This window comes from Canis lupus, chromosome 25 (assembly GCF_003254725.2).
Source record: "Canis lupus dingo isolate Sandy chromosome 25, ASM325472v2, whole genome shotgun sequence".
Lineage (NCBI taxonomy): Eukaryota > Metazoa > Chordata > Mammalia > Carnivora > Canidae > Canis > Canis lupus.
Genome location: NC_064267.1, coordinates 15,021,911 through 15,043,616, shown reverse-complemented (window position 1 = coordinate 15,043,616; position 21,706 = coordinate 15,021,911). Strand labels below are relative to the sequence as shown.

Sequence of the window (21,706 nt, the reverse complement as noted above, 5' to 3'; positions counted from 1 at the left end):
ACAACAGCCTGTGATACAGGTTCTATTTTTATCTCTACCAATGTGTAGTTTCAAAGTGACATTGCTAAGAAATGGGCCTAAAAACCCAGGTGCTCTAGTGCTCTAGTTAACACTTTTCCCTGATAGTTTCCCCTAAAAGCCAGGTTCTTAAAAAACCCATATTGGGTTTACATGCAGAAAAATGTTTGAACTTGGACTTTATATCATCCCATCTGCTGTCAGGACAATTGGGCAAGCTACCCAGTCCTAATTACTTCCCAGCCTCTTGGTATAGAAAAAGCCAGGCTAAGCGAGAAGTCACAAAAGAGAGAAGTGATATATTCCAATGGTGCATTTTGCCTTCTAGCTCCCAGTGTAAGAAATCTGTTAAAAAAAAAAAAACCTGCTCACATTTTTAAAAAGCAAATTAGGATTTTTAAAAAATCACCATATTATTCAATCATCAGACTTAATGCCTTGTAGATATAATGACATGGTAATAAGATATATCTGAGATAGAATGTTTATTCTTATTCATCACAGAAAAGTTAAGTCCATTACATGCAACCAAATCCCACTTGTTTTCCATAATATATTCTTCATTGTTTTGTGCTGCTTTATTCTCTTCATTAATTCAAACATTTACGTGCCCACATGTGCCAGGTACTATGCTAAATACTGGGAATACAAAGAGTAATGAGGTGTGGTACCCCTTTTAAAGAAACACACAGTCTGGTGCCTAAAACTGGCATACAGATAAGCATAATTGCTATGTCATATGATCGATACTGTGCATGAATGTAGAAAGACCTTTAGGGCCATAGGGAACAAATAAATCTCTTTAGTGTGCTTGGTCTTGGCCAGCATCTCAGCAGGGTGACAGCTGAGCAGGTTCTTGGAGGGATTTAGGGAGAAAGGCTCTCCTAGGTTACAGCCTGAGTGAGAGGGCAAGACCACGGGGTTTCAGAAGAAACGTGGGCATCAGGCTATGGCAGAGCCAGATGGATGGGAGAGCAGTGACTAGTGATGACACCGGTGGGCTAGTGGGTAAGATTGTAAATGGCCCAGGTGCCAGGCTAAGGAGTTTAAAGGGTAATTTGCAAAGATCAACCCATTCAAAGTATTTAATTTAGCGTGGTGTGTGTGTGTGTGTTTTGGGAGAATGATATAAGTTAGCACGTAGGATATAGTTCCATTCAGTTTTTTCTGCCCTATCATCTAAAAAAAAAAATTCTCCTTCTGATGCAGAAATCATTGTACTTTATTTAATTTTTTTCTTTAATTGTGTTTATGCGATTTTTAATCTCATCACTTATTTTATAGACTTTTCAAGTACTATATAATTTACCTTTTTGCCCCAAGAACATAGCACATATTTTTTTCATTATTAATGAAATACCCTAGAAAGAACTTTTAGAAAAAAGAGGGAAAAAATTTCACCCAGGATGCCACAATATGAACCTAACCACTGATAGCATTCTGACTTACTTATTTTTGTACATAAAACAGGTGTATCTTCTGAAGTCAAAATCGTGTTGCCATGACTTCCAACCCAAAGTGTGTGGGTTGGAAGATACTACAGTATCTGTGTGCCTGCCGCAGTAGTTAGTACAGAATCCTAGTGTATTGTTCCGATCAAACTAGTTGCTTGATTGTGGTATGCACTAACTGTCGATCTTTTTTTTTTTCTTGTATTTGGGTAAATGCTTTGATATTTATACCCTCTCTTCCATATTAGCTTAATCCAAGAGATTTTGTGTTTTCCTTTAAAAAATCAGCACATTTTAAAAAATTAGGACCATGTCAAGAAAGAGATAACCCAAAGCATACATTTTGGGGAATGTGATTTTATCTTCTCTTCCCAATTCTGCGTCTGCACAGGCAGGAAGCTGCATGGTTGGATAACTGCTGGGTCATTTTGACATATGCAAGGAGGAAAAAGAAGCTATGGCCAAAAGCTGGAAAAGCAAAAACCAAAACCAAAAAACTTTGAATTCAGTCAAAATGAATCATTCATTCAACAAACATTAAATTTCATTGCACTGATAATTGGAGCCACTCAGGTGGCTGGAGTAACTTTCTGGGCTGTCTGTCTCAGACAGACAGGGTTGTGTTCAGGCTCACCCCAGGCTGGCTGCTTGGCCAGCAGGGAGACAGCAGCCCGCCAGCCCTGCTTCCTTTGTTGTTAATTGCTATTGTTTTTCTTAAGGTTTTTGGTCCAGGGTTCTGGTTCTCTGCTCTGGTTTCTTTCTAAGTGGTCACATTGTTTGCTCTGGGTCTCTGTTAGTTTTGGAAGATTCAACTTTGAAGAGAAACTGAGCCCTTGTTTCTCTACCTAATAGATGGAACCACCAGCTGAGTCTTCCCTATTTTTTTTTTTTTAAGATAGATCTCTTCTCTGGACATTGTATGGGTCTGAAAAAAAGGCAGCCATGTCTGTTTCTACCTTTTAGGTCATTTACCATAAAGATGAGGTGGTTTGGCTTTATCTTTTATCGAAAAGGGAGTGCCTCCAATTTCATCACTTGTAAATGATTTTTAGATGTTCTTAAATAAATGCTCATTTTTCTGCTCATAGATTACTTTCACTGTACTGGTTGGAGGAAGTACTCACACATGCCAAACATGAGCTGTATCTGCTTCTTTGTGGAGCTGCAGGCCCAAGACCCAAGCCTTGCAGGGTATATGCCACTCAGGAGCACTGGAGCCAACCCACCTGGGTGTACATCTTGCTATGCCTCTCATTGGCCTTGAGCAAGGGACTCAGTCCTCTCTGAGCCTGTTTCCCCACATCTCTAAAATTGGATATCTACCTTCTAGAGTCCTTGTGAAGGTAAATGAATTAATATGGTGGAGATAGTGCCTGGCACATAGTGCTTAGCACATGTTCATTGTTACTTTATCACTATAATTGCCCTCTTGGCACCAACTAAACCCATCTACATGGTGGGTTTATATAGTCACTGTTGTAATATAACTCTGTTGGGTGGAGCTGTTGGAACTATAGAGACTTGGGTAGAAAATAAAGGCATGCATAGGGGCACCAGGCTGGATCAGTCAGGAGAGCATGCCACTCTTGACCTCTGGGTTGTGAGTTTGAACCCCACACTGGGAGTAGAGATTACTTTAAAAGGTAAGATCTGTAAAAAAAAGAAGAAAATAAAAGCATGTATAGCCTAGGAATTCAGAGCCAGTAGGAGTTTTGCATATAATGTATAGGGAGACAAAGCTTCCACTCCCCTAACCTAAATTCTTAAAAGCTTACCTATTGTTTGTCTGTGTATTTTTTTATAAAGTGATTTCCTTTAAAACATAAATAGTATTACCTAGTAGAAATGTTAATGGTAAACATTGTACAGTAAATACAGAACACCAGCAACCAATGTCATCCTGGTTAACTAGATCTTCTTGTCTTTTAGAAAACTCCTCCACAATAAATACACGTAATAAGAGCCATGGCTTTAAAAGTGCTCCTGGAACAAGAAAAAGCATTTCGCACCATTGTACTTTTACTGGCCTATTTGGTAAGTCAAGTCTTTCCTAAGAACGTGGTGAGAGAGTCATCTAAGTAGTACCAAAATGATCTTCAATTTCCAATCCCATCTTTTGCATTTTTCTTTCAAATTGTATTTTATCATGTTGCATTTCATTAGTAAGCATAGATTGCTGCCAAGACAAAAGTCTTGACATTTGTAGCAATTGTTGAAATTATTTTGTTTACATTTAGATGAAGTAATAAAATCACAGCATTACTCATAGCTCTAGGACAATGGTACTCTGTTGTGTGTATAGGCTTATGTCTCTATAACACACCCTAGACCCTAACAAGACCAGATTCTCTTTGGAGCCCATGATTTACACAGTTTGTGAAGAAATTAGAATTGACTCTTAAAAGAAGTGTGATTTTTATATAGTTATTTAAACCCTTCTTGGTTCCAAAAAGCATTAAAGACAGAGGGAGAATTTTAATGTTTGAATGCTTGACATGAAAGATCTATGAAGGTGTTCAAAAAAGTTGAAATTTATTTCATCTGGAGATAGGATCATCATCTGCAAATGTAAAACGAATTATTCATGCTGAAGACAGTACCTGAAGTCTTCTTGAAAGACAAAGTAAGAGTGGGGTCACTTTGGAGCCTGAGATTCAGGTAGAGGAAGGAAAATTTTCCTTCCTTCCAGCTGACGCTGTTACACATTTGAATGAATGGTCTAGGAGGGAGGTAGTGGGATTTGTTTCTCTCTCTCCCTCCCCCCGCCCTTTTTTTAAAGATTTTATTTATTTATTCATGAGAGACACACAGAGAGGCAGAAACATAAGCAGAGGGAGAAGCAGACTCCCTGTGGGGAGCCCAGTGCGACTCAATCCCAGGACTCCAGGATCAGGACGTGGGCCAAAGGCAGATGCTCAACCACTGAGCCACCTGGGTGTCCCTGGAATTTGTTTCTCAGAGTGATTACAGTTTCTTTGTGGCTGAATGAATCTCCACCTTGAATTCTCCCTCCTGCCTGCTTGAGAGGTTCAGACTTTGATTTTATTTAATTGGTTTGCAGGACATCATTATAGATACTCCTGCTTCAAGGAGGCCATAGTTTGTGCTGATTAATTACTCATCATTACAATCATCAAGAACAATTTCCTGTGCCTTTTTGTATAATCGCCATTCTGCAGAACAATGTCTGTTCACCCAGTGCTTCTTAGAAAAGAGGACATGTCCTAAGTCATTTTGTCCTTTTCTACCTTAGGCACTCAGAAAAGTATCAGAGGAAGATAGCCGTTGATCCAAAAAAAAAAAAAAAAAGAGAGAGAGAGAGAGAGAGAGACATACACACACACACACACACACACACACACACACACACACACACACACAGACCTCATTCAGGGAATACAGAGAAAAATCAGGCTTATTGACTTATTTGTTCCACTGACTTATTCAGAAAGTGATTTTGTGGGGCACCTGGGTGGCTCAGTGGGTTAAGCATCTGCCTTCAGTTCAGGTCATGATCTCAGGGTCCTGGGATCGAGCCCCAAATCAGGCTCGCTGCTCAGTGGGGAGTCTGCTTCTCCCTGTCTCTCAAATAAATGAAATATTTATTTAAAAAGTGATTTTTCTTCCTAAATTGAAAATTAAATTGGCCTCTGAATTCATGTTTACATTCAGTGATTGTGTAAATAATACTGATGATGTTGTTCCTTTCTTACCAAAAATATATGTATATAATTTTAAACTTACTTTAAAATAACATTTTGCAAAACTTTTTTTTTCAGGCATGTGAAGTGATTTGTGAAACAGGAGACTGTAGACAACAAGAATTCAGGGATCGATCTGGAAATTGTGTTCTCTGCAAGCAATGTGGGCCAGGCATGGAATTGTCTAAGGTAAATATTGGATGCATGGTGAGGTTGTAAATTTGTGCTTTTAAAATACATTCTTTTGGGCTAAACTCTTTTAGCTAGTTACTGGTGAAGATTTGGACACGATGACAGAATTTGGTTACTTGAGCCAAAATTGGGTAAATTGAGAGCCAATTGAGAATTGGGTGATTACCCAATTCTCTCTCCAATACCTTTGATTCATATATCTTACTGAGATAAAAGGAGTAGGTTCTGTCTGATAATTAGAATCTAATTGTTGTTTTGTGAAATTTGTGCTTATCGTATGTCAGCGAAAGAATAGAATTATTAAGGTGTATTTGAGTTAGTTAAAAAGAACCAAATACTCTACTGAAGATTTTGAAATAAAATCATAAGAGAAAATACTAACGCTACTTTCTTTCACTGGGTCTTCTTTTTCTTAAGATGAATTATTACCATTGCTAGTCACAAAGTAGCGCCTACAGTAACCATGCTCCATAGAGGCAGCGCCTTTGCAAACTAGCATTCTGTACATTCTTTTGACAATGCAGGTGCTATTATTAATCTCCCCATGTTGGATGTACGTTATTCCCAGGAGCATTTTAAATATATTCATCTACCCGCTACTTGTTAAGAAGCGGTATGTCCCAGGAGGGCATATTTCAAAGTCTTGGGTATTCTCAGACCTTTTTTGCTTTATTTTCTAACCTTTTGAAGATGTTACTAGTTGTAGATAATTGATATATCATTTTGTTCTAAATAAAGCATCAAAGTCTTCCTGCTAGAAAACGAACAAAAAGATTTTTCTTTTTACTTAAAGTGACTTTTAAAAGAGGAGTCCTTTGCCCCTACAGACTGCCATTATTTCAAGTGGAGTCTTGTCATTCATAGATTTTTGATCAATGATCCACAAACAGCAGGAAACAAAGCATTCTGCATTCTGCAAGTGATTCCTGGTGGATGGCTTTTCTCTGCTGGTTGTGTTCAATAAGTGGTGCCATTTAATATCCTGGGCTTTACATTTGGATTGAAACTGGCTGATCTTCGAACCGTGTGTTCCATTGACTTCACTGTGGCATCTAAACTGGTATTTTTTAGTCCTTATTGATTGTAGAGAGGTGCATTTTCAGATCTAGGTTTTGTGGTGTTGGGTGTAAGAGGAGCAGACCTGTAGATCTAGGATCAGTGAACAAAGTAGTAAAAAATGTGACAGTGCCCAACAGAAAAATAGATGATGAAGTTGCTACCTCTCAAAAGTTCTTCTTTTCCCAAATCTCTGTGAAAATCTGAGTGAAATGTCATAGATTCTGAAAGATGAGTAAATCATTTTCAGAAGTTGCTCCCTCTCCTTCATCCTTTGAATCTAGAGAGTATAGCCTCAGAATAATTTCTGGAGAATCAGACCAGGGATGAAGGTCCCTATGACCTCTAGTGGTTTTTTTGTTTGTTTGTTTGTTTGTTTTTTAGTATTTTTATCTAAGCTTTTTTTATTAAAAAATTTTAATTAAAAAATCTAACTTTTTATTGAAAAAGTAGGCTGACGGTCCTATCACCCCTAACATTTTTTTATTTAAAAAAATCCATCTTCTGAGATTATCTGATAAGAGTTTTTCTATTTTACAATTTTCCAAATTTTCCATGGATTTTCAGAAGAAATATTTTTCTCTAGGTAGTAATTTTCCCCAAATGTGGAAACAGGTGTCTATCCCTATGACACTGGATGCAACCAAAGAGAGTAGGAATTCTGAATAATTCTGCCTTTACTACTTGATTAGTATTTGTTTCAATATTTATTATCATTTTATTCATTAGAAAAAGGACAAATTGGGTGAGAAAGACTCAAAGGAAAGGTAATGATATCACTGAAAAATTAGGGTAAGACCCACTTGGATGCACGAATGTCACAAATACGTGTATCATGCTCCTACATACCCTGAGGTATCTACCTTGAGTTGGACATAGTACAGCCACAGAGTACCTTTACTAAAGAACATCAGTCAACTTCAGATAGTTCTTAGGTCAAAAAAAGTGCCACTTAAATCTTGTCATATAAAAGTTAATGGATTTCTGTGTGTGTGTATATGTGTGTGTTATAAATTATTTTGCCAAGTCTTTTATCTTGGTTTTAGCTCCTAGCAAATAAAATTAGCAACTTAGCCTTGCTCATGCCCTAACAGAGCAAAGGAATCAAACATATCAATGGAATATATATTCATACTATGTTTCCTAGTATGTATATATTATAGTATATATATTATAGTATATAAAATTATATATATAATACATTTATACATATAAATATATATATACATATGTACATATACATTATACATATAATATTATACATATCTTATACAGTATGTATATATCAAGACAGCTCGAGGTTTTTTCATAAGTGATTACTTTGGGGCTGGGAAGTTTCTAAACTGTCCATTCATAATTTTACAGTTTCTTCTTTCTAGGCTGCCTTAATTAACTCTTTAGCAAGAACATGTATCTTTCAGAGGAGAAAAATATTAAGTTCTGAGTATATTAAAATCAGATAAATCACTTAAATTAGCAAACCTTTTCAACTGGTTAACTCTGACATCCAAGTTTTACAAATCAAAGAAAAGTTTACATCTTTGGCTAATACTAAGCTTTTTTAAAAAAACATAATCTGATATTTATAAATAATTGAATTCCTTTTTCACTTATTATGCCAAACTTATAATTTGGAGGGCGGAATGCCTGTTCATTTGTAATAACTGAGTTCTGTAGTACTTACCTCTTTAACTGAGGCTTAAGATTCTGGTTACCTGTGGTGCTTGAAATTTTGAATGCACAATGAACAGTAAGTATTTTAAAGTCAGTTATTAAAAAGTAGAAAAGCTGAATCAAATTACTGATCACAACCAGTTTTCTTTATATTAAGGGGAAAAAAAAGAAGTGCATTTTCACCAGACATGAGAGCTTTCAGATAACCTTTATCCTAACATTATTAAATTGCTTGTTTCACTATAGTAAACATAACTTAAAACTTATGTCCATTTTCTAATATTGTGTCTCTCAACCCAAAATAACAAATGCTGGGTCATAGGGTTCTTTGAATTACAAATGTGTTATCTGTGTCTTAAAACTAAAGCCTGGAAATACTTTGGGTAAGCAGGTAGCGTTAAAATTTCCATCTGTGGTTTTATTACTCCTAATGATTATTTTCTTTGGAAGGCGTTCAATTCTAGTTTTTTCTGAAGGTGTCGGGGCTTACTTTCCCATTGTTAGGTCTCTGCCATTTAAAACATGTAGTGTAGGGTTTGGGGGAGGTTACCAGAATAGCATTCCTGGAGACAGTCTACACTTTGGCACACCTGTCCTAGGTGGTCAGTGGTCCATCTGACCTCTTTCACTTCCTTTCAGTTGTCAGATAGTAAGTCTGCACAGAAGCTCCAAGCTCAGTAATAACCATTGTTGCTTGTTTAGATTGAGACTTTTCCTTTTGTTGGCCACTTTTTAAGTGATTACTTATTTTAACCTTTTACCCTAGATACTTTCGGTTATGTGTGTCTAAGGGATGTCTCTTAGCAAATATGTACTACCTCTCAAATATGTCTTCAGCTGTTATTCTGTAATATATATCATGCAACCAGAATAGATACTAGCTAACGTTTGTTATAATGAGCCAGATTCTATGTGATATTTGTATATTAAGTTATAGAGGCCCTTTAATGTATGTCTTAAATAGGGGGTATAACTCCTTCTGTTTTATAGATGGGGAAACAGACATGGAGATGGTCAGTTGCTCTGTCCATTGCCACCATTAGAAGTGCTGGGAGAAAGTGGTGGGGCCACATGGTGGTAATGATTTCTTTTCTCATTTTGCATAGTGCCCATGTACAGTGCTGTCCGACAGAACTTTCTGTGATGGTGGAATGGTCTGTATCTGCGCTGGCCAATATAGGAGTTACTAGCCACTTGAAGTGTGTTATTGAACACTTGAAGGGTGGCTCGTGTCACTGAAGCACTAGATTTTAAATTTTAGCAAATGAAATTTTAAGTTTTGCCACATGAAATTGTGGCTGTTATATTGGACAGTGTAGCTCTCTAGAATGATGAAATTCCCTCTAGAAATTCTGGCTCAGGACCAACTTCTAAAAAAGAGATCCAAATCACGCTGACCTGATGCTTGTACATTCTAGGAGCTGCTTTCCTGGTCAGCCTTCTTCCTTTCTTTCCTTGTCTGAGCTACCCGTGGCCTGGGCACTGGTTTCTGAACATCCCTCTGCTTCTGCTCTCCCACCACACTCCTTTCGGCTGAGCCACGCGGGAGCCATTGCTGTGGCTTCTCACACCATGTGGCACCCTCTGTGTCCCCATCTGAGCTGTCTGATGGCAGTAGCTAGTAGCTCTTTGGGCTCTTTCCCTGAAAGCCCCCAGTATCCTATCTTCTCAGTCAGCTTCTTTTTGGTAACTCAGTAATGGGTAGTTTTCCTGTGTCTTTGGGAAAATGTAGGATAGGCCACTGAGCCATCTGGGGTCTGTTTTGAGGATTTTCTTCCATTGAGCCATAGCTGGTCTTTCTCTCTTCCACATCAGGGTTTAGGTTCAGAAAGTTTAAGAGAAAGATCATTGATAATGTATTTTTCCTATTTCCAAGACAAAAAGTACAAACTGTTGCTTACGTAGCTCCATGAGTGGTTACATGCTGGCATCTGGAGCCTTAAACAGCCAGCTTTTTGGCTCACAGAAATAAACAGCATTGCGATACGTGGGAGAGGATGACTTTTGTTTTCCCGAAGTGACCACATTAGCCTTTTAATTCTTACTGTCTAGAATCTGCCCAGCCACAGCCCCTCCTCCTCACCGAGTATTAATGCCAACAATGTGCTTTTAACATGATCACCTCCCAGCAGTAAACCAGGAAACTAGTTTTTGCATGAACCACTTGAAACAGTCTTCAAGTCTCTGGCACGGTTTTCAAAGTAAACTTTTCTAACCAATTATTGGGATGACTTTAATGTAAAAAATTAAGTCTTGTAAACAACAACACACTTTCCTCCACAAATATGCACATTTTTAAAGATGTCTACTTTTTTGGAAAGCTGTTTTTGTCCCCATGAAGAAAGTCACACATGCACACAAAAAGATTAATATGATTTGCAAGCATGAAAAAGATTCATTTATGCCATCTAATTACAGTGTTGCTCACTTTATTTATGTTTAATTATACCTAATCGAGCCCAGTGATGTTTGGCAGATATTAGCAAGCTCTAGCTTGTAATTTTTCTTTAAAAAACTCAACTACAGATTTTCATAAACTGGAACTTGTGGGGCCGGGGCGGGGGGAGAACCTAGGTCTTTGGTGGTGTTTTATTAAAGGAAATTTAAAAAGCTGATTTCTAAACACCAGCTACATAAATCTAATTTGTCATTTCCATTTGCGTGCGCTAGATTTTCTCCACAAATAACTTCTTCTCTGTCCAAATTTGAGCGTTTCAAGTTCAAAGAACCAAAGTTAATAACTTATTGGCTGTACAAATAAATAGTGCTTTAGACCCAAGGCCCCCAAATGTATTTCCTGGACAATTGATGGTCTGTGAGGATCTCCCCTGTGGTCTGAAACTGCTCCTACAACATGTAGGTAAGATCCGCTTGTGTTTTTGCTAAGTGCTGAATTTGCAGAGGGAGAAAAGAGAGAAGGGGATTTGAGGACTGTTTACTTTGAGTCATTTTGCCACTGGAAAGCCACCAAATGTGGCTTAAAAATATTGGGCAGAGTGTCAGAGCTACTGCTGCCGCCAGCTTGGGTGGAAGCGGCCCAGCTGGATGCAGCCCTCTCTTGCCTTGGAACCAAGATAAGGAGGGTTGCTCAAAGCTTCCACCCCCACCCCACAGTGACCATCACCCTCATCTTCCATCCCCTGGCCCACCTCCACCAGCCCCAGAGAATTATCTGGACTTACCAATTAGGACACTGCTGTGACCTTTATAGGGTTTGTTCCCTGGAATAAAGTAATGATACTAGTAATAAAACAACATCAGGAAACACTGCCTTCAATGATATTTGTTCCTCCATTCATTTAGTCAGCAAACATTTATGTGTTACTCACCAGCCTGGTATGTACTGTTAAAGAAAAAAATATCCAGTGGCACTTGTTAATAAGGACGGCAAGGCAAGCTTTGTTCGATAGGTATGGAGGGGGATCACAGCAATGGGATTTTCTAGTGGGGGAAAACCACTGGGCTCCATCCCAACACAACATGGGCTTATGGGAATTTATAGCCATGGAGCAGGGGTCGGTGAGTTGAAAGTTACTGAGGGCAAACATCAAGGGTAGGAGGGGTCCTGGCTGAAGCCAACCTAACAGCTCTTTGCTGAAGACAAGCCAAGGTGATTGGACTTCAAGTCCCTATGAGACTTCAAGTATAGGATGAGGAACCCCAGCCGATATTGAGAATGGGTAGTTCTGGGTAAGCTGACTTAGCAGAGGACTTGCTAAAGCTGGATAGCACAAGGACGTGCACAGGTGCGCCTGGAAGAAGGTTAAGGAGCCTGGCTAAAGTTTGGTCAATCAAAGAATCTTTATAAGTACCAGGTGCCCTGATAGGCTTTGGGGAAAGAGTGATGGAGGGTGGTGTTAAGTATAGAGGATTCGGGATCCCTGGGTGGTGCAGCGGTTTAGCGCCGGTCTTTGGCCCAGGGCGCGATCCTGGAGACCCGGGATCGAATCCCACATCGGGCTCCCGGTGCATGGAGCCTGCTTCTCCCTCTGCCTGTGTCTCTGCCTCTCTCTCTCTCTCTCTGTGACTATCATAAATAAATAAAAATTTAAAAAAAAAAAAAAAAAGTATAGAGGATTGTTCACTTATTGTAGGATTTTGGGAAATCACTAGGAATCCTATGGCAATGCTTTTTTTTTAATTGGGTTATTTTATTCATGTGTACATTTTCACACTTTGATGCTTATTAAAAGGCCTCTTCAGGGATTCAGGAAAGTTGTAAGTTTTCCTTTTAAGCTTTTAAGATACGAGGTCATAATTTCAAAAACAAATACTCTAGGATTGTTTGAAAGCCTAAATGCATCTCTGCCATTGGTATTCACGGCCAACCATGCTCCATAAAAATAAAACACATATGTCTAATTCTGAGGGCCAGGCCAATGGCTGACTAATGCCCCCACTCCCGCCCTGGTGTCCTCCCATGTATCCTCCCTCACCGAACACAAGTACAGTCCTTCCAAGGAAATGGTGAGAGGGCGAGCTGTAATGTAACCTGAAAAGTGTCAGAGAACCAGAGCCGGACAGAGGGGAAAGCAGCAAAAACAGATTTCACTCAGGAACTATTGCAACAGGGGGAGAGAGGCCTCAGGATAGAACTAGGCTCAATTCCAAATGCAACATGGACAAGTGGGGATTTCAGCCAAGGACCAGGGTGGGAGGCAGTGGATGGAAAAGTCCTAGGAGGAAACATCAGGGCAGGGGGCATTCTGGCAAAAGCAGACCTAACAGGATTCTTGCTGAAGGCAGGCAGGATGATCCGAGGATTGGAGGGCCAGGAGGAAATTTGAGCAGGAATTGAGGGTGAGCGGATAGGAGGGTGGAAGATTCTGGCTTAACCAACCTCACAGGATTCTTGGACAACTGACCTCTTGAGGACAAAGCCAAGGCTAGGGCCTCATAGAGAAAGTAGCTCACAGGAGCCTGTGAAGTTTGGTGAAAAGTACGGTAAACCTCACCACCAGCATGGCTAGCTTAGCCTCTTCTTTAAGTACTCTTTGTTTTATGTCACCAAAAATCCATTCCTTCCATTTCTTTTATTCTCAACAGTAGTATACTAGCCTGCTCTGGGAAATCATATGCCGAGGGAAATTGTGCCCTTTATATTTAAAAGTAATGGGGGAAGCCACAAAAGATTTTTTAACTGTTTTCATTAAATGTACCATTAGACAGTGTGATCAATGCCACAGTGCTTCAGCAGACCTCTGTGGTTACCCCTCCATCCTGCACTTGGGATGCAGTGATGACTAGCCTCCGGTAGAATGAACTCAACTATTAGCCACACAATGGTATGCTCTCCATCTGCTGGTAGGGAACACTCTCCAAGATGTATTGAGTACAGAAAACTGAAAAACTAGTTACAGAGCAGTGTGTTAAGATACACACACACACACACACACACACACACACACACAGGATGTTAGGATATTTCTGGGAGCTTTTTCCCAAACCAGATAACAGCTGTTTGCCTGTGTGGACAGAATAGGAAATAAAGAGACCAGAGATGTCAAAGAAGGCATACTGTTTGATTTGTTTATAAAGATCTTGTGTGTAGTAGTAGTTTTTCAGTATAAAGAGTGATAAAAAGAAAAGGGACCAGAAATAGTCTCTGGCCCCAGGGGGGTGGACACGAGTTTATAGAGGCACAATTTCAATGTGCGCTCAGCAGTACTATCCTGGGCAGGAGGCTGTGAGCCACAAGCACTTCAAGCTGTTTGGCCTTTTCTCTTTTTCTCTTGGTAGTTATTTATTGAACTTAATGGGGAAGATTTCAGGGCATTTCAACCACCTAGTTTTACTGAATGAAATAAAAACATCAAAGTAGACATTTATATTGGGGATAATTTAATGTTTATATGCTGTTTACTTTATAGCCTGGATTTCAAATAATTGCAGCATCTCTGTGTTTATATGGTGCTTTAGAAATATGGCAGTCAGCTCTAAAAGCAGTTGCTGCCATGGACACGGTGCTATCACTTAATTCCTTGGGAATATCTTCTCTGAATTTCTCGTTAAGTCAAGGTTTCTAGTTAATTTAACATCTAGAATGATCACTTCATAAATTTCTTAGACCATCATGAACTGCAAGCATTTTTTAAAATCTTAAAAATAATGAGGTTGGAATTTTGATACTATCTTTGGGAAAATGACAAATACTTTAGATAAAAGGTATTTTAAACTAAATTCCCCCAAATAGTTATCAGTCTCTATAAAAGTTCTCAGGAGACTACATGATTCACAATACATTTTTAATACATTTAGGTATTATTTTGTGATTATAATGGACACACAGCTTTTTTTTTGTTTGGTTAGATTTTATTTATTTATTCATGAGAACACACAGAGAGAGGCAGAGACATAGGCAGAGGGAGAAGCAGGCTCCCTGCAGGGAGCCCAGTGCAGCACTCGATCCCAGGACCCTGGGATCACCCCTTGAGCGAAACGCAGATGCTCACCCATTGAGCCACCCAGGCTTTGTTGTTTTTTTCTTTCTTTTTTTCAAGATTTTTTTTAAAGATTTTATTTATTTATTCATGAGAGACAGAAAGAGGGAGGTAGAAACACAGGCAGAAGGAGAAGCAGGCTCTATCAGGAAGCCCGATGTGGGACTCGATCCCGGGACCCCGGGATCACACCTTAAGCCAAAGGCAGATGCTCAACTGCTGCGCCACCCAGGCATCCCAAGGTTTTTATTTATTTGAGAGAGAAAGAGAGAGAGAGAGAGAGCACGAGGAGTGTGAGTGAAGTGGAGAAGCAGAGAGAGAGGGAGAAGCAAACTCTCCACTGAACAGGGAGCCCACCTAAGGACTTGATTCCAGGACCCTGAGATCATGACCTGAGATGAAAGCAGACACTTAACCAGCTGAGCCACCCAGGCGCCCCTGTTGTTTTTTCTATACATGATTTGATCCAATATAGAATGGACCCCCCAAAAAAAGTTCCATGGAATCCTCAGTCTATGAAGTATAGTGATATGTAAGTGACACACAATGATAATGTGGCAGAAACACACTAGTCAAAATGGTCTTCACGTATGTGCAATGCAAACTCTAGAATACAGTCAGGAATCAAAAAATAAGGACAAATATCTTCCCAACACTTAAATACTCATTATTTTTCAAAAGAGATGAGCCTACCAAAACACCTATTTGTCTTTCTTTCAAGTCTATGTCTGCTTGGATATTCATTTAGTTTCTCAGGAATGGAGAGAGGAAGAGAATTGTCAGAGACAGTGATAACCCAACAGGACGAGGAGTGAGAGTTGACTGCCTGGCAAGGATATTAAACTGCCTACATACACACAGGGGCTTCCTAGTTTCTTGTATTACAACACAACGCAATAGTTGATTCAAGCAGGTATGGCTAAATTATATTTTGTGTACCATTTTTAAAAGACAGATAACTGCAATTCATTATAGACATATTTTTATTCTCTAAAAATAATTCAGATATAAATTTATGTTTTTTTAAAAAAAGATTTTATTCATTTATTCATGAGACACACACACACAGAGAGAGAGAGAGAGAGGCAGAGACATAGGCAGAGGGAGAAGCAGGCTCCATACAGGGAGCCCGATGTGGGGGACTCGATCCTGCAACTCTGGTCTGGGATCATGTCCTAAGCCAAAGGCAGACACTCAACCACTGAGCCACCCAGGCGTCCCTATATTTATGTTTCAAGTAACCCAGAAAAAATTGGAGTCTGAGGATCCTTTTGTTTCCCAGTGAGGCTTTATTATACTTGAATTGGGAAAGTTGGTTTGTTGAGTTGTAGAGAATCTAGAAAGGTATCATTTACCTGGTGAATGCCCACTCTGTGCTTGATTTATAGTTTACTTTTTAAAAAAGATTTTATTTATTTATTCATGAGAGCACAGAGAGAGACAGAAACACAGGCAGAGGGAGAAGCAGGCTCCCTGTGGGGAGCCGGATGTGTGACTCGATCCTAGGACCCTGGGATCATGACCTGAGCCAAAGGCAGATGCACAACCACTGAGCCACCCAGGCGCCTCTAGTTCTCATTTCTCTTAACCTTTATTTTCCTTTCTGCTCTCTTCCTTTTTCCTTCCTTTCTTTGTTGTGTTGCAACTTGTATATGACACCCTTACAATCCAAGCTGGCTGTATCAAAGTATAATTTTGAAACTTTGCTCTTGTGTGAACCTTTGACATGGAGATACTGAGCCTGTGGGCAACAAGTCCCCATCCCCCTATTCAAATGGCACAGGCACCACACTTTGATCCTGGAAGATTGTAAGAAGAGGCTCCTGTCACACTGAAAGAGAGTCTTAGGATGCATTCGGCTGTCTCTGCAACTACTTAGCAAAAACACACTTCTGCCCCAGTGCAGAGCCACATCACCCATGTACAAAGCACCAAAAACAGCAGGGACCTCCCCGCAAAGACCTACTCCATGGACCTAGTCCATGCCCAAGCAGTTCTTCTTGAATATGTATCTTTGGTATTTTCCTGATTGCCGGAGTAAGAGATGCTGTTTGGCAAAATTTAAATTATCGCAGAATTATAAAAAATTCAAATCACCTCATAATTTCACTCCCCACCCCTTAGATAATACCTGCTAACAGTTTCAAAGAAATTCTAAATGTGGAGCACCTGGGTGGCTCTGTGGTTGAGCATCTGCCTTCAGCTCAGGTTGTGATCCTGGGGTCCTGGGATCGAGTCCCACATTGAGCTCCCCAAAGGGAGCCTACTTTCCCCTCTGTCTTTGTCTCTGCCTCTCTCTCTATGTGTGTCTCTCATGAATAAATAAATAAAACCTTTAAAAAAAATTCTAATTGTGAATAGTTCTTCAAATCAATTTTTTTCCTTCTGCTGTCTGTGCCTTGGATTAGAACATCGTCTAGTTGGAACACTCAGGATTCAGAAGGTTGTTGACCTTTTTTTGCTCCCCTACTCTTTGATGTGGATGTTTAGAGTATGCATTTGAAAGGCTGGCTGAATAACTGAAGTGAGGAAGGAGGGTATGGCTCCTCCATGATATGAATGAGTTAATTAGTAAAAACTCTAAATTGAAGTTCTATTACGAATCTCTTTTATTCAGAAGTTTGTTGGGTATGGGGAATGTTATCTTTTGTGTTGGTTTTGATTTAATTTTTGACAGTAAGTACTACTTAGTTGACTGTGCCTATAAATACAAATGAAAGGCTTTAAGTATATAAGTTTTATAGGCCAGTGGGAATTTTGAACTGGCAGGGATTTGCATCCTGCATCTGAGGTTTACAGGTGAGGAAATGAAGAGATTTTGTCAGAGTCCTTCCCTCTGCTACTGAGCTGTTTATGTGGGCTCGCTCAGCGTGCTCTCCAAGTGCAGAGATAAGTATCCTATGGATCCTACGGTGTCGAGGTATAGAATCCAATTGCAGAATGAAACAGTGTAGGTTCAAATCCTGGTTCTGACATTAGCAATGTCACCTTGGTTAAGGTATGGACCTTCTGGGAAGCTCCACACCCCCATTCATGAAATGGGAGTCATGATAACACTTTTCTCATTTGAAAGAAGTCTAAAGTAATGAGATAATGTGTATGAAGTTCCAGGCACAGAGTAAGCACCCAGTAAACATTAGTACTAATTATGAATATTTTTGTAAGCGATGGGATCATATTTCCAAACCATGAACACATATCTACACATTCTTATTTTAAAAAAATAAGATTTTATTTATTTGAGAGAGAGAGAGCAAGAGAGAGCACAAGCAGGGAGGGAGAGGGAGAAGCAGACTCCCCCTTGAGCAGGGAACTGTCATGGGGCTTGATTCCAAGACCCTGGGATCATGACCCCAGCCAAAGGCAGACGCTTAACCAACTGAGCCCCCCAGGTGCCCCTACATCATTCTTCTTATGGTTGCATTGTATTTACATTATACGATAGGCTCTGATTTATTTGGTTCTCAACCTTGTAGAAATGATCATAATGTGGGTCAAAGCACCATCCATTTTGCCCATCCATGGGAAGCAGTACTGTGTTTTGATGTTCAAATCTATCCGGAGACCTTTAGCATCACACAGCTTAATCCAAACAAGAATTGAGTGTTCTTTAAAGAACTACATCAGAATCTTTCTATTATCACGCAATAACACACGGCTAAACCTGTCAAGATGCTCTCTACTGGATAGATTTCTAGGCTTATCAGCTTAGGAAATTTCTTTTGCAGCTAGCCTCACTTCTAAAATATCACTGTTGAGATCCAAATACGTGTTTTCTGCCTTGCTAAGTAAGTAAGTGTCTGGATACTTCCCTGACTGTAGTTTCTGCACATGCCCAAGACTGGCTTAATTAGGAAAGAAGAAAGTGCCATAATTCTGCCATAAGCTAGCAATAATGCAGCAGTGGGGGTCCCTGAGAACCTTTATTATTCAAATGCTCGTGGCTTCTTGAATAAAGTGGATGACTAAGTATACTCATCGTAGTAAGAGAGATTATTAGCAGTGGGAGACACATTTGAACTTGCTGAAAGGGCTGCCTTTGTATCCAAGAAGGCCCTGCTTGGTGATTATAAGACCAGGTCTTCCTTTTATCCCCGCAGTCTTTTTCACGCTTGCCACGTCTGAATAGCGTTCTGGTGCCTGTTAATCCCTGCAGGAATGCGGCTTTGGCTACGGGGAGGATGCCCAGTGCATGACGTGCCGGCCTCAGAGGTTCAAGGAGGACTGGGGCTTTCAGAAATGCAAGCCGTGCCTGGAGTGCGCGGCCGTGAACCGCTTCCAGAAGGCCAACTGCTCCGTCACCAGCGATACCGTCTGCGGGGACTGCTTGCCAGGGTACGTTGGGTGATTCCTGTCCCCCGTAATCATAGGATGATGATTAAACAAACATTTCCCTTGTTCCCCCTGAAGGTGATCACACCCCAACAGGAACCTGCACACATCTGGCGAGCGGTCGGGACATCCTCTGTGCCCACCATGTGCTGCGCCACATGACACGGGCTGGTTATGAATAAAACGCATAAGTAACGCTAACACAGGATTAGTGTCACGAGAATCTAAAGAGCTTCCTGTAAATTGATGAAAAAGAAAATGTGGACAGATGGACGGAAGAGTGATTGGGCAATTCACAAAAGAGGCAACACGTGTGCCCTGTGATCCTATGTCCACGTTCATCCTCGTTAGTGATCAGAGAAATGCAAATCACAGCCATTCACTCATTTCCACGGATATTTGTGAAGCAGCGTGGAGACATTGCTTTAGGAGAAGTGAGGCGTTGCTGAGGTAGAGAGGCCAAGAACCCTACCCGTGTGGAGTTTAGATCTTAGTAAGGGTTTTCAAAAGAGCTAAACAGTAAATAATACATAAATTCTGCAGAAAGGTAGCAGAGGATGATTTCTGTAGAAGAAAGAGAACCTAGAGCAGGTAAGGTGGATTAGGCATGCCCCGAGGGCAAGCAAATGGCAGTGTTCAGGTGGGTGACCAGGGTAGGTGAGCTCTGAGCAAGACTTGGAGGAGTTGAGGCAGTTTGCTGAGTAGGTGTGGGGGGAGAAAAGCACTGTGGACACAGGAATGCAGACAGGTCCTAACATGGACATGACCCTGGAGTTCAGGTGCTCTAGCAGTCTAACATGGGAATCTGGGCTCTCAGGCACTGCAGAGGCAGGGCTCTAACTGGACTTAGCCAGAATACGCCCACAGATCAGGGTAGCTCTGACCAAATGGCACAGTGCTAGTTCTGGGGCTCATGTGTGTGTGTGTGTGTGTGTGTGTGTGTGTGTTAAGATTTTATTTATTTTTTTTAATTTTTATTTATTTATAATAGTCATACAGAGAGAGAGAGAGAGGCAGAGACATAGGCAGAGGGAGAAGCAGGCCCCATGCACCGGGTCTCCAGGATCGCGCCCTGCGCCAAAGGCAGGCGCTAAACTGCTGCACCACCCAGGGTTCCCAAGATTTTATTTATTTATCTGAGGGTGAGAGGGAGAGAGGGAGGGAGGGAGGGCATGAGTGGGGGCAGAGCATGGTACAGAGGGAGGAGGAGAAGCAGGCTCCTTGCTGAGCAGGGAGCCTGATACAGGGCTGGATACCAGGGCCCTAAGATCATGACCCAAGCTGAAGGCTGATGCTTAACCGAGTCACCTAGATGCCCCTCTGGGGCTCTTGTTGAGGGCAGAGGGGAAGACAGACCTGTGGGCCTGAAGGACAGAAACAGGACAAGAAATAATCTGATGGGCCAAGTGTGACCCTATGCAATGACTCAGCACCTGAACAGGTGCAAAATGTAGTGGTCTGACACCAAAAGCACAAGCAATAAAAGAAAATAGCTCTTAGACTTCACCAAAATTAAAATCTTTTGTGTTTCAAAGGATATCATCAAGAAAATGAAAAGACAACCCACAGAATTAGAGCTATTTATAAATCATATATGTGATAAGGGATTGTCTTATCTAGAATATATAAAGAACTCTTACATTTCAATAATGAAAAGACCAATAACCAATTAAAATATGGACAAAGGATTTGAATAGACACTTCTCCAAAGATACACAGATAGCCAACAAGCCCATGAAAAGATGTTCAGTGTCAATTTGCATCAGGGAAATGCAAATTAAAACCACATACTTCAAGCCAACTAGGATGGGTGTGACCAGAAAGACAATGACAAGGGTTGATAAGGACATGGAGTAACTGGAACCATCATCCACCATTGGTGGGATTGGAAAATGATGGAGCTACTTTGGAAAACAGTCTGGCAGTTCCTCAAAAAGTTAAAATAGAGTTACCATGTGACCCAGCAATCCCGCTTTTAGGTATTATAACCAAGAGAATTGGAAACCTGTCCACACAAAAACGAGTACATAAATGTTCAGAGCAGCATGATGTGTAATGGTCAAAAAGTGGGAACAACCCCGATATCCATCAACTGATAAATGGTTTAACAAAATGGAGTATATTCAAACGATGGAATATTATTTGATGATAAAAGGGGGTGAATTACTCATAACATGCAACAAAATGGATGAACCTAGAAAACATGCTCGAAAGAAACCAATGACAAAAGATGTATTCTATGATTTCATTTGTATGCAGTGTCCAGAATGGGCAGATCTAGAGAGTAGAAAGAATATGAGTGGTTACCTGGGGTCGGGGGGTTTGGGGAAGACTGAGGGGTGACTGCTTAAGGGTACAGAGTTTCTTTTTTTGGTGCGATGAAGATGTCTAAAATTGTTGGTTCTGATGGTTGCTCAGCTCTGTGAGTACACTAAAGGCCATTTAGTTGTACACTTTAAGTGGATGGATTGCAATATATGTGAATTAGATTTCAATCTGCTACTTAAAGAAAAAAAAAGGAATGGTCTATAATCTCAGGTGATGCTGATACCAGTGAATATTATTATCCAGGATTTTGACCTCAAGCAGACTAATCGAGGAACACGAACCGAGCATCTGACTCATCTCTGCTGTTCCTATTTTCTGCTTCTGACAAAAGCATGTCAGTGCCCACCTGCTCTCTTCATCTATGGGGCAGGGAGAAGAGGAGGTCCATGGGAGATTCAGGGGTGAGAGAGTGGGGAAGAGCATAGGACCAAGGGATTTAGTTTTTACAAAGAGGGAACCCACAGGGTTTGTGACTGGAGTGTGAGAGAGGGTGCGTTCTCCCCAGGACCTGGCA

The 21,706-nt window shown here is 40.5% G+C and overlaps 1 protein-coding gene across 3 annotated transcripts in view; it reads left to right on the top strand.

Moving 5' to 3' along the window:
• The window catches only part of TNFRSF19 (TNF receptor superfamily member 19), an 89,877-nt gene that overhangs the window by 16,891 nt on the left and 51,280 nt on the right, over positions 1-21,706 (top strand). For 2 of the 3 annotated variants that reach the window (XM_025462704.3, XM_025462705.3), the window contains exons 2-4: positions 3,399-3,503; positions 5,249-5,359; positions 18,689-18,867. In XM_025462704.3, the coding sequence (XP_025318489.1) occupies positions 3,435-3,503; positions 5,249-5,359; positions 18,689-18,867 (359 nt within the window). In that variant the 5' untranslated portion in view covers positions 3,399-3,434. Of the gene's footprint in view, positions 1-2,557; positions 2,813-3,398; positions 3,504-5,248; positions 5,360-18,688; positions 18,868-21,706 lie in introns of all 3 variants that reach the window. The other variant, XM_025462706.3, reaches the window with a different exon arrangement.